The sequence below is a fragment of the Colius striatus genome, chromosome 7, assembly GCF_028858725.1.
Source record: "Colius striatus isolate bColStr4 chromosome 7, bColStr4.1.hap1, whole genome shotgun sequence".
Lineage (NCBI taxonomy): Eukaryota > Metazoa > Chordata > Aves > Coliiformes > Coliidae > Colius > Colius striatus.
This window is the reverse complement of record NC_084765.1, coordinates 17,848,354-17,860,861: the sequence shown is the minus strand read 5'-3', so window position 1 is coordinate 17,860,861 and position 12,508 is coordinate 17,848,354. Positions and strand designations below refer to the sequence as shown.

The window sequence follows — 12,508 nt, the reverse complement described above, 5'->3', positions numbered from 1 at the left end:
GGAAACAACAAGTGAAAATGAAATATTCTCTTCTTCCCCACACACAGTTTTGAAAGCTACCTACTAATATAAAAAGGTATGCCATTTCAGATCACAACCCCTTCCATTTCGTACAGACTATTTTTTTCTGCGGCATTCTGGTTCAGTAGCACCACTGAAAGTAGAAAAAACATTATAATAGAATTTCATTCTGGTGCTATTCTAGATACCAAACTAGAAAGTTTAAGTTAATTGAAGACAAAGGTTCACATAGCAAATTATCTTACTACTAATGGTATGAAAAAAAGAAGCCTGATTAGTAAGCCCTACGGGATACTTGCAATGTGAAAAGTTGAGAGATGCCAGAACTAAATCAGAGAGGTGAAGATCAATAGTTCTTTAATCAATGGTGGATTACAGTGGGATTTATTTTGCTGAAAACAGCAGGGGCAGATAAATTCCCCACTGAGATTAATTACTGGGAAGGGTGGATGCTAACAGAGGAGTGCAGTTATCTTTGTGACAACTGTAAGTGGCAAGACGAACACCAGTGGGAGTACAGAGCTATTGCCTGAGTCTCTGCAGGTGACCAATGGCACTCTCATCAAATTCCCAGCACCTCTTAGTTCCTTAGAAGAAATTGCCTTAAAGCCTTTGTATTTCTACAAACACAAATACTGTAAACTGAAAAGCAGGGGTTTTTTTTTGGCTTTGTTTTTTACACTGATGGGTTGTTACAGCTTTTGGGTTCACAAAAATTCTGGACTACAGAGATGAAAGCACCAATGCATACAGCTAAAGGAGGACAGCTTCATGATCATATTCCTAGCACCTACTTGAGTCAAGCAGCTGTGAGAGCTGCTCTGGGGCTCTATTTCTTGGGGATATCCATGTAATCCATCATTACTGTCAAATAGCTTTTGGTGGCATATATTACAGTTCCCACAAAGTAACCACTAATGCATCATGCACTAGTGCTGAATACTGTAAACTGAGACACTAAGCAGTCAAAGCAGAAGAGAGATCACAGAGCATGTCTTGCAACAAAACTAATTTAGAAACAAGCCATAAATTGAAATTACTGAGACTTTGAACTACTTAAGCAATTTACTAGCATAAAAACAGCAAACAGAGCTAACAGCTTAGCTTGTGAGGGCTTGATTTTCTACAAGTGTGAGGGAAAGATATCTAATTGGTCATGCCCCAACATTGTATGTTGACTTACCTTATCAGAAGACAGCAAGGTACAGAGGGTCCAGCAGATATTAAATGTGCTGGACACAATCTGATTGATTTATTTGTCCGGTTACTCTGGTAACCATTCAGTTTTTTGTTTGAGAGATCCATATCTTAAACTTTGATCACATGGCATCAACTTGTCCATTTTTTTTCTTGTAGAAAACACCATCCCAGCTATGTTGGTCTATTTTCAAGGACTGAATTCAGGAGCTTTAAAAGAAATTTCTAGAGTTTTTTTTCTCCGAACTTTATCAGATGTCAACAATCATGTGGCAAATCAGAAAAGGTTCTTTATTGGGAAAAAAGCAAGTTTAATACAGATAGGATATAAATTACAAAAAAAGTTTTAAAAATCACCTCTTTAAGATACCCAAATTAATTGAAGACGGAGTCTCGGTGAAGCAAATAAAGTCTTTCCCAGATCAACTCTTATTTTAAAGCAGGTCATAAAAATAGTCCAAGCCTTGTCCCAGCTCCCAGATGGATATTCCAGTGCCCAATTCTTTCGCAAGCTCTAAGCGCAACTGGATAGACTAAGACAAAGACACATAAAGCAATTACCTTTTAGTCAGAGACATTAGACACTCCATGCTGTCATCTCTTCATACCATTATCAGGCTTTTAAAAAACATCTATCCTTGAACCAGACACTAAAAACCTAGTCTGCGTTTCAAATGCTCTCTGGTTAGCAAGCAATCATTCAGTAAGAGACAGTTAATTGTACCAGTTAATTCAATGACCTAATAAGAGATACCCAGCTAAACAGTCAAAATGCCACAGAAATAAATCAGATTTATGAACTATGCTAAGGATTGTTCTAATTTAGGCCATCATTTCATCATGTACAGAAATTCTAATTCTTTCCAGAAATGTCTCAAGGGTAAAATAAAACTTTATCACTAAAGACAATTAGAACAACTTGTCAAATACCATCAAGATCTCTTACCTGCCCTTGCCTTCTCCCAGGTCATAGTTTTCATTCTCAGCATTATTCATTATCTGGGAGATTAATATTTAAAAGTATCCCTATTTGACCTGCAGCCACTGATTTGGAGTTAGTTTAGCCATTGGTTTACAAAGGAAGCAATGCCACAACTCATGTTCTGCACTTCTTTCAGTTCAGACAATAAAAATATTTTTCAATCTTTTCCTTTCATGATTGCTTCCTTTGAAGTACAGCACTGCAATATTTAAACTGCTCACACGAGAGATGTATTTAAAACACATTCCCATAGAAAACAGAACCAAGTATCTAGACATCATTAACACATCCACTGGGCCTGGTGCTCATGATTGATTTTAGTTAATCATGAACAACTGATTTTGAGCAACCTGCCAGTGATTGTAACATTTAAAAAAAAATGGAAGAAACACGCATGTCATGGGGTAATCAAATTATTCCCTGACCATCTTGATTTGCCCCAGCATACAAATCTCAAAATATTTCATTACAAGCTTGTTATAATTGGAAAGAAAATGGGCTTCCATAAATTCATCAACCACCACAGCTGAGCATCTGTTTGAGAAGAAGTTATGAAAGAAATGTACAGGCCTGTGGGTTCTTAACCTGGTTAGTACTGCAATTAGGAGGATGAAATCCTTCCACAAAGCCAGAGAACATAGTGTAACAACATCCAGCATGACCTATATTTTCCCTGATAAGTTCACAAAGAACGTTTCTAATACTCTAGAACAGGAACTACTGACAAGAATATAGTTAGATGTGGTAATTAATACCCTACATGTGCTAGCACTTACACTAGTATTAGATTAATGAGGGGAAATGTCCTCATACTAGTAGGACTTAAGATAACAATACTATTCAGGAAAAGAGCCTTGGATCATTTCACACTAGTTTAACCGTACAAAATGTCTCTATTCTCTGTAAATATGATATAATTTTACTCGAGAAGCAATTCCTTTCCAATATTACAAGCCCGCAGAGGCTTAAGGTATTGCCTTTAGCTTAATTTGAGAAAATCTAAATATAGCTTCCTAGGACCTAAGGCTGTATGCAACCATTTTATCCTGAATACTGGTATAATACAGACTATCATGTAGACAGAAATTGTGTGTCCTGCCAAAGGACTTTAGTAAGGCCAAATGCTTAATTTTTCAAAACATTAAAATATGTTCCACAGAAAGGGAACTGAAAAAAACCAAGTGATGCAGGCTGACAGAGAGAATACGGACCTAGAGAAGAAGGAAAGAAGAAGGTAATAGTTCCCCAAGCTTCCATCAAGCATGGTTAGAATTAAAATTTCTTCAATCTCCTCTCTGACGATCACCATGTACTTTAGCATGCATGGACTGTGCACTCCAACAGATTCTCTCAAAGCACTGGTCTGTCCTGGTCTTATCCCTGGATATGGCTTGTCTTCAAAGATCCCAAAACCTCATCATGCATGAGATAGAAAAAAATCTAATACAGGCAGCTGAAGCTTTGAATCGTAACAGTGACATGAGAATAAATTCCTTTCACAAAAGCTTAAAGTCAGTTGTGTCTCAATAACACAACAAGTCAAGTACACATTTTTTCCCTCTTATGGCCCTCTGACATGAAAAAGTGCCACCTACCTTCAGTGTTGGGTAGAAAACGGCATGTTTTCCTCCTTTATTTCTGCAAAACAGGAAAACCATGTAATCACAATAGCTTTGATGGATTCCCATAGGATTTTTAGCCGATGTTAGAATTCTAAACCATTTTTATTCCTTCTCACTAAAAGGAAACAAAGACAATGCTGAAGAAAACTGCTAGTTTCATTTTGAGGAAACTATTGCTATAAAAAAGACACACTAGTACATTCAGTATGAGTATTAATATACCCATATCAGAGACACAGACTACTTGCCATCTAGTAGCTCATGTCTTTGAGAATTTTTACACTGTTCATTCAACTTTGGAATCTGAGGTACTCTGAAATCATACACTTTTGCCATCAGCTGTCATTTATTCCATATCTGTAGCCTGGCCACTCTGTCTGCTGATGGCAGGGTTGGGTCAACATCTTCTCTACTTCCATTCCTTTTCTACTGCAGGTAAGAACTTTTACTCTTGCCTCTTTCCTACTCTAGACAAGAACATATCACAGCATATAAATCCAAAGTGGTGGGAAAAGAAAAGTTGTTAAGGAAGGTACATAACATATCTAAAAGTCAAGTATGCAACCATGTCACTGACTGCAGGTGTTAGTTACAGGAGTATTTATCAGAAAGGTCCTGATAAAATCTTCCTACTTACATGGGCTTTGAAAACATGAACAGTTGGAATGTTAGAAAGTTTAAAACATGACTCTACAGAGTGAAAGATCTGCTACAGGAGTGTTTGCATAGCAATTGTGTCATGCCACAACTGCATCAACAAAAGTCTCTGGTTGCCTAAAAAAGCTTTGGGATAAAGCCTTTCAAAATGTGTAAAGAACAGAGCACATGTTTCTAATAATTAACACAAAGTTTGGGAAGAAATCAGGTAACTTTAATGATTAAAATGAAAGTCCAACACATCTTTGAGCTAACATTTCATCCAACAACTTGTTACAATGAAATACAAAATAAGTAGAGCCAAACAAAGTACTTATTTACTCTATACAAGTGTCCTTTAAAGACAACTCTTAAAAGATGTGAAAATGCTGGAAGGGAAAATAGAGAATCCAAGAAGAAATCTCACAACAGAGATAGCTTGATCCTGGATCTAAGTAAACACCCTGAAATACTGTATTGCAAATGGACTATAAAACTGTCAGATAATAAAAGACAGTTGTGCTTACTAAATGCACATCTGAAAAAGATGAAGATATTTAGTTGTCAGCTGCAAACTGTGAAATATTTTCCCCAATTCCCCAAATTATTATCTTTCAGGTTTAATTAAATGCTAGCAGTATAAAATATTCAGACAGGGCAAGCTACACTGGCCAGAGATACCAAGGCTGCATTTTAAACTACTCATAACAAAAAGGATGAGTCACAAGTGGTCTCACAGCACCACTTTAGCTGTTAGGCTAGGAGGAAATGCAGAGTGCATGGACAGACCACGCAGGAATTGCTCTTGAAATCTTCCAACTTAAGTAAATGCAAACTTACCTGTAAAGCAGAATGGGACAAGCACTTAGCGACAACAGATTTCTGTAACTATTTGTAATTGTTAGTCTCTGCCTACTCCATGAAAATCATTCACAGTGCTTTGCTTAAAGATTCATGACTTTATTCCGACACACAAAATTTCCAGGTGAGGTGCTTCACTAGCGAAGCACATTTCAGGCCTGGCTGCCCTGCCCTGCCCATCCTATGTAACTGAACCTTTGCAAAGCAAAGTCGTAACTGAAAATGAGTTTCCTTAAATAGCCCCTCCCTGCAGCCATCTGAGCCACACAGCTGCCTGCCAAGCACCATACAGCAAGTGAAGTTTAAAGTGATTTTCAGATCCAGTGAGCTTTATGCAACAAAATGTTCCTCCAGGAAGCCCACAAACAAGATCTCCAAAGACTGGCTTTCTAAGGCAAATTATGTAGTACTACTCACATGCTATCCCTTTCTCACATGTTCAGTTTGCAAGAAGACATTTAGGAAAAGTGTTTCAGAAAGGAAGCCCAGAAGAGTGCCATTCCAACAGTGCCCTGTGATTTACTCTTTTGAGAGCAAGTTTTCTTCCAGCAGTCACTTTGAATTCAATTAGATTGTGAATTAATAATCAGTAAAGTGTCTGCTTTATTCCTGTTTAGTTAACACAAAGAACCCTTGTAATTATTTGGTACAAACTAACTTTGCCACAGGATATGAAATGTGAAGGAGCACAGATCTCAATCCTTTCATACAAATACAGAAAATAAACTGCTGACCAACAGGTAAATTGCTTTGGGTTTTTGCCTGGTAAGCAAGATATGTTGCTGAGAAGTCAGTTAAAAAAATATATCTGAGAAAAACCTTGAAAACTAAAGTAAAAATGTAAAAGTAGGACATTTTTAGTTTTGAAGAAAGCCAATGACACCCTGACCTGTATCAGGAACAGTTTTGTCAGCAGGGGGAGGGAGGTGATCATTGGAGGTACTTGGCTCTGGTGAAGCCTCTCCTTGAATATTGTGTGCAGTTTTGGGCCCCTCTCTACAAGGACATGGAGGTGCTGGAGAGGATTCAGAGTTGGGCTACCAACCTACTAAAGGATGTGGAGGACATCTCATATGAGGAATGGCTGAGGGATCTGGGGCTGATTAGCCTGGAGAAAAGAAGGCTCAGGGGAAACCTTATTGCTCTCCACAACTACCTGAAAGTAAGCTGTAATGAGGCAGGGTTTGGTCTGTTCTCCTTAGTAACAAACAACAGAACAAGAGGAAATGGCTTCAAGTTGTACCAAGGGAGGTTCAGGTTGGATATGAGGTGGAATTTCTTTACTGAAAGTGTTGTCAGGCACTGGAACAGGCTGCCCAGGGAGGTGGTGGAGTCACTGTCCCTGGAGGTGTTTAAGAGACAGGTGGATGTAGCACTAAGGGAAATGGTCTAGTGGTTGGTAGGGCTGGGACAAAGGCTGGACTCGATGATCTTAAAGGTCTCTTCCAGCTGAGACCATTCTATGATTTGATGATTCTATGATAAGACATTTTGGAAATAACAAAGTAGTTCAGATTTTTTTTTGTTTGTTTTTTCTTAAAGCTCTCTCAGATGTGCTTTACTATTATTTTCAGTGCTGTGTGGTCACATTACCAATGCATTGAGTAATACACAAGTCACAGTTTGTAGAAGTAGCAGGATTTTTTTTAATAACTGTACCATATTTTTGTATATTTGCACACAAAAATAGCAAATTATCACTGAGGCTTAATAAGATTTTGCTTAATAAGTTTTTTATCTTTAATAAGATATTTTTAAAAATCTGGTTTAAATGGATTTTTCCTAGCATCAGGAATCCTCTTGTTTCATGATGAAAAAGAGAGGACAAAGAAAATTATAACTCTTTCTTTTCATGCTTTCAGTCCTTTATAAAACTTTGGCACTTGGCATTATTCTCATTACATTTCTCTACAGTCCATTCTACTTAGTGGAAGTCTGTTGCTTGACCAATCTTATCATTAGGAGTCGTAAAACCAGGCTTTTGTACCACAGATTTTTCTCAGAACTATTTTTGGCACAGTTATTGTTAATCACCCAACAGCTCACAATATTAATCTCAGAGCCTTTGATTAATGAACACCCAGCAGATAACTTTGATGGATAACTTCTAAAGATGTGAGTCATCAGACTTCCAAAGATTGTTTATGTCATTTCATTAATCCTTCTCCGATTTACTTCCGTTGCCTGAAGCACTCTTTTATGCTACGGTTTAATGTTGACATATATATCACAAACAGCAGAATTTCCATTTGCTGGATTCAGCTGCATGCTAAAGTTAACTGGTAATTCTCTGTGTACTGAGCTATGTCCAAAAGTATTTGCAGAACAGTAAGTTAATAATTGTAACTTACTTTTTGTATTCAAAGTAGTGTTCAGCAATTTGTTCATCCCACACGAGTTTTGGTTTGTGCTCCTTCAAGGTTTCAATGTACCTACAAATGAAAAACATGGATATGGAATTAGTTTTTCTAAAAAGCAGTTACAAAATTATAGTGCAGAGATCTGTGAAAACACAGTTTTATCACATTCAGATATTGAACACTATCAAAAATATCTTCTTGCTGACAAATAATCATCTCAGCCACTTTGCAATTTGCCACGCTTTTATTTTCAGGCTTTATTTTTAAAGCAATGAATTGATTACCATTCATCAATTGACAAATCTATAAAGGTACATGAAGGCAGTACTTCAATATTTCTATTGTCTCTGATTCCTATATGCCAAAGCATAGGAACTTAACCCCTAGGTTGTATCTAATTATGTCTTGCAAGGCAATTCTTAATTATAAACTGCTATTATATGATCAGAAAAGTTCTTCTATAAAAGTGGCTTAGTTCATCTTCTGAAAATTAAATTTAAAATAGTTTGTTTTCAATAAAAAGTTACTGCTAAGTAGCTCTGCATATACATTTTCTCCACCACTAGCTTCTTGGCATTATTCTCTTGCATGAACATTTTGAATGTGGAATGACCTATCTCATTCCTACCTGATACAAAGTGTGGACAGAATACTAGTTGTGCCCAAAAAATGAACAGGAAACTGGTGTGGAACAGTTAGTATGCTGTAAATGTATGTTCTTGACTAGCTTACGGTATCATCCCAGTGGAGAGATATTTTCTTTTTAATGCGTTTTGGACTGCACAAGGGAAACAAAGCTGCCTGCTGCTTCGTGTGAGAAGGCCAGAAGATGGCAAGCTACTGCCATTGAGAGGGGCCATATGAGTGTCACAGAAATAAGAGTAATTTATAACACAAGTTCCTTGGTCTCTTAGTCAGCTTTTCAAACTTTGTCTCTGGCCAGCAAGAATGCTGAACTTCACTTTGCTGACAGTTTTCCAGACTGAACATTATGGAGGCTTATCTGGCCACAGGCCAAGCACCATCAGTCTTTTTTTTCCTTGGAGACTATACCAGGAATTTGAACTCCAGTTTCCACTATCAGTACTGTATCATGATTAAAACAGGAAAACATGGTGATCATAAGGTACATTAAAATTATTTTTCTATTTTTGAAAAATCTATGAAAACCATCTCTTTCACAGTATTTCTCATTCTTACAATAACTTCTCTGCTCATGAAAGTATTTGCATAGAAAAATTTGCCTTCAAATAATCTTTTTTGTTTTAAATTCCCTCTCTTACATAAAAGATACTATAACTGATTTCCAAAAGCCACTATCCTGACTCCATCAATGCTGAAATTCTACCTCACCATATACTTCAAAAAAGTGAGAAGGTTGTATTTCTCAGTTTCAAAAAGATTTATTCTCTCCTTTGATATTATTGTAAACACAATTACAACATTCAGTGTCGCAGAGCATATCTTCTTTCTTCTGCTGCTGCTTGCTCACTCATATATTGGTAAATTTTTGTCTACTGCTATCAGTTTTAGAAAATATTTTCATTTTGTATTACAGTCAAATGAACTCAAGCCAGACATGCAATTTAAATATCTACTTAAAAAAAAGTCATGATAGCAGCTATTGTACTCTTCCTCAACATACATATGTCTTGGAGCAATGCACATTTTCAAATAACACAAGTTAAACCTTGGACCTCACTCATCCCTTTTAAAGACATGCAAAATTTGCCCTAATAGAGGAATATGCAAAAACATTCAGTTTTAAATATTAAAAATTTGTGGATAGCTTTGAAGACCTTGCCCCATTCCAGAATGACCTCAGTAATGTCAAGAGACAACACTCTTGTAGGACGAATATGTTACACAACATGGGACTCACATCATGTAACCAAGTTGTTACAGTCCAGAAGACAAGAATTACCAGCCAGGAGATTCTGGCACGCAGACTTATTCCTGAATGCTTGCATTTAGATGGCAAATCCTAATTTCACTTGCTAAAAATCCCAACACAATTAAAAAGTGTTCAACATACACATGAACAAGCTTTAAAATTAGGAATGCAATGTGAAACAATTATTATAGTCTGTTAAATATGTTATATTGTTATTTTCAAGCTGTTCAGGCATACACATGAGAGCTCATCCTGATCAGGCACAAAGAATTCAAGTCCCTTTCTCCTGCCTCTAGGCATTTAATACCACAGTATGTAAGAGTAGAAGTTCATCTTCGTATCACATCTAAGGTGATGAGACTAGCTCCACACTTGAATTGGGGAAAGAAGAAATATTAGGCCCGAAATTGTCATTAAAATCTATTCATTTGGAGGAACCTATTTGAAATGTATTAACTAGAAACGTATAAGATTGTCTCTATAAAGACAACAAAAAATCGAAGTGTAATGTTCAAACAACAAGCTCCGTTAACTTCAGTTGCAACTGCATACTCAAAACTTCTGAAAGTCAAGTTCTATATTTTCAATCAGACAACAAGGTTGGTGAGGTCTGAAAGAGAAGGAGCAACAACGCAGAGCTGTTTCACATGGGCTTTCTACTGCCCTAACTGAGGAACAATCTTTTCCCTTCCTGCGGTCATCTGACCCAGTTAACATTCATTGTCTTTTAGTAAAACATATAAGAGCTTTACAGGCAACATCTCCCAAGTGCACTACATTTCTAATCATCTCTGTTCTGTACTACTACATGCATTGTAAGCCAAAGGGTTCCTGTGTAAAAACTGCAGCACCTGTATCACAATACTTGCTTGACTTCTAACCAACGCTTACTCAGTCACTGAACATATCTCCTAGCTCAGGCAGTATTTGACTTATTTGATACACAGTTATTTATTTTAAAAAAATGAAAAGAGAAATTTTCCATTACACTGAACTAGATAAGCACGGAATATCAGTATGCCTGGAGTACAAGAAATCTAGATCAATTTCCAGGTTCTCAAAAAGGAAAAGGAATGCACAGGGAACTCACCACAGCCAGACATCCTTCTTTCCACCTCTCACCTCGCTCTTCTTCTTTCGACTCATATTTATTGCTATTTTTCTCAGCTTTCTAATTTATCCCTCTTTCTACTGCCACTGTCCCTGTTTGCATCTGCTTTTATACTCCTATCCAGATTAATTTATTTGCTTCTTTATTCATCAGCTCCTAACTCACTAGCTTCCCACTTTGACCAGGCTGCCTCAGCAGTCAAGAATACAATAAACACTGAAAACAGCTTCAATGCCTTGCACTACATATTTTCCGGGAAATCTGTGACCATTTGCAGAGAAAGTCATACTGTTCCTCTGTTCCAAGCTTGAAATGAGACGCATGAGAAACGTGCATGGATGACATATCTGAAGTGTCGATGCTAGTCTCTAATGAAACACCAAATTACAAACCAGAAATAGTAACAAGAGGCAGATGTCACCTGCATGTCCACCTTGCCGATACTTGCTCTTAAACAGAGAATGGCCATTCTGTCTCCTGTAAGTAGGCCTTGGTTTAACTTACTCAAAGCAACATTTTTCTTCCCTAGAACAGTCTGTTGTGGTGCTACTGTGCCCATCCCTCTTTTCTTCCTGGGCCCAGCTCACTGCTCCCGATATCTCTGTCTCCTCCCCCCTCAACTGCTCAGGGGGGCAGGGAATGGGGGATGTGGTCAGTCTCTCACAGATGGGCTCTGCCACTTCTGTCTTCTCAGATGAGGATGACTCCTGGCATTCTTCCCCTGCTCCAACACGGGGTTCCTCCCCCAGAACACAATCCTTAACAAACTTCTCTGGTGTGGGTTGTTCCCAGCAGCTGCGGCTTCTGCCGATACAGGTTCCCTCACACGGGACACAGTCCTTGGTGAATATCTCTGGTGTGGATTCTTCACCACGGTTGCAGTTTCTGCAGTTGCAGGGTCCCTCTCTCAGGACAAGGCGTCTTCTGGGCATAAGTTTAATGAGCTGCTTTGTCGTGGGTTCCTCCCCACAGTTGCAGCTGTGGATATTGGGTCCCTTCCTCGGGACACGGCCTGCTCTGGCCATAGTGATAAAGGGCCCCTTCTTCGGAACATGGCCTCCTCCAGCCAAAATCACTGTCCCTGGCTCAGGGCCTTTAATGAAGTGAATCGCTGCCCCTGGTCCGGGGTCAGCTTTAGCAACATGAGTCACTGCCCCTGATGCGGGCTCATTATCAAAATGAGTCTCTACCACCGATATAGGGTCTTTAAAGAAATGAAAATAAATCTGAGCTTCAACAATCCTCTCCACAGAACGCAGGGGAGTCTCTGCTCCAGCACACCTCCTCCCTTTCATCAGTGACCTTGGAGTCCGCATGGCTGTTTCTCTCACTGTTCCTACTCCTTGCACCACCACCAGCCAGAAGAAGAAGAAAGGGCAGAAGAAGGAAAGAAGATGGAGGAAGAAACCTCCCCTTCCGGCTTCTTCTTAAAAAGTGATCGTGGAGGCGTCTAATTGGCTCAGCCCCAGAAGTGGGTCTGGCTCTGAGCTGGGGAGAGTTTCGAGCAACTTCTTACAGGAGTCATCTTTACAGCCCCTTCCCCCTTACCAGAAAAGGCTGTCATGTCAAACCATGACACAGTCCTTGATATCAGTTAAGCAGCTGAAGCATCAATTCAGTTGTCACAACTGGGATTTGCAAGTTTAGAAGTTACAAACTAGTAAAAACATGGCCACATAACACAGATGTGTTTGGAAGTGATTTGAAGTCTGCCTGCTGCCTTTCATACAAAACATCAAATCTGCAGTTGTCTACTGCAATTTACTGCCATATCTCTGTCAAAAGGGACACTTCTTGGTCAACAGACACTGTTATGTTTATGAC

The 12,508-nt window shown here is 38.5% G+C and overlaps 1 protein-coding gene across 2 annotated transcripts in view; it reads right to left on the bottom strand.

Moving 5' to 3' along the window:
* Window positions 1-1,520: 1,520 nt before the first annotated feature.
* The window catches only part of CHID1 (chitinase domain containing 1), a 113,775-nt gene continuing 102,787 nt past the window's right edge, over window positions 1,521-12,508 (bottom strand). Inside the window, exons 11-13 of one of the 2 annotated variants that reach the window (XM_061999756.1) lie at window positions 7,671-7,751; window positions 3,796-3,838; window positions 1,521-1,751 (exon numbers count right to left, since the gene is read on the bottom strand). In XM_061999756.1, coding sequence (XP_061855740.1) covers window positions 1,653-1,751; window positions 3,796-3,838; window positions 7,671-7,751 — 223 coding nt within the window. In that variant the 3' untranslated portion in view covers window positions 1,521-1,652. Of the gene's footprint in view, window positions 1,752-3,795; window positions 3,839-3,871; window positions 3,938-7,670; window positions 7,752-12,508 lie in introns of those variants that run through there. The other variant, XM_061999757.1, reaches the window with a different exon arrangement.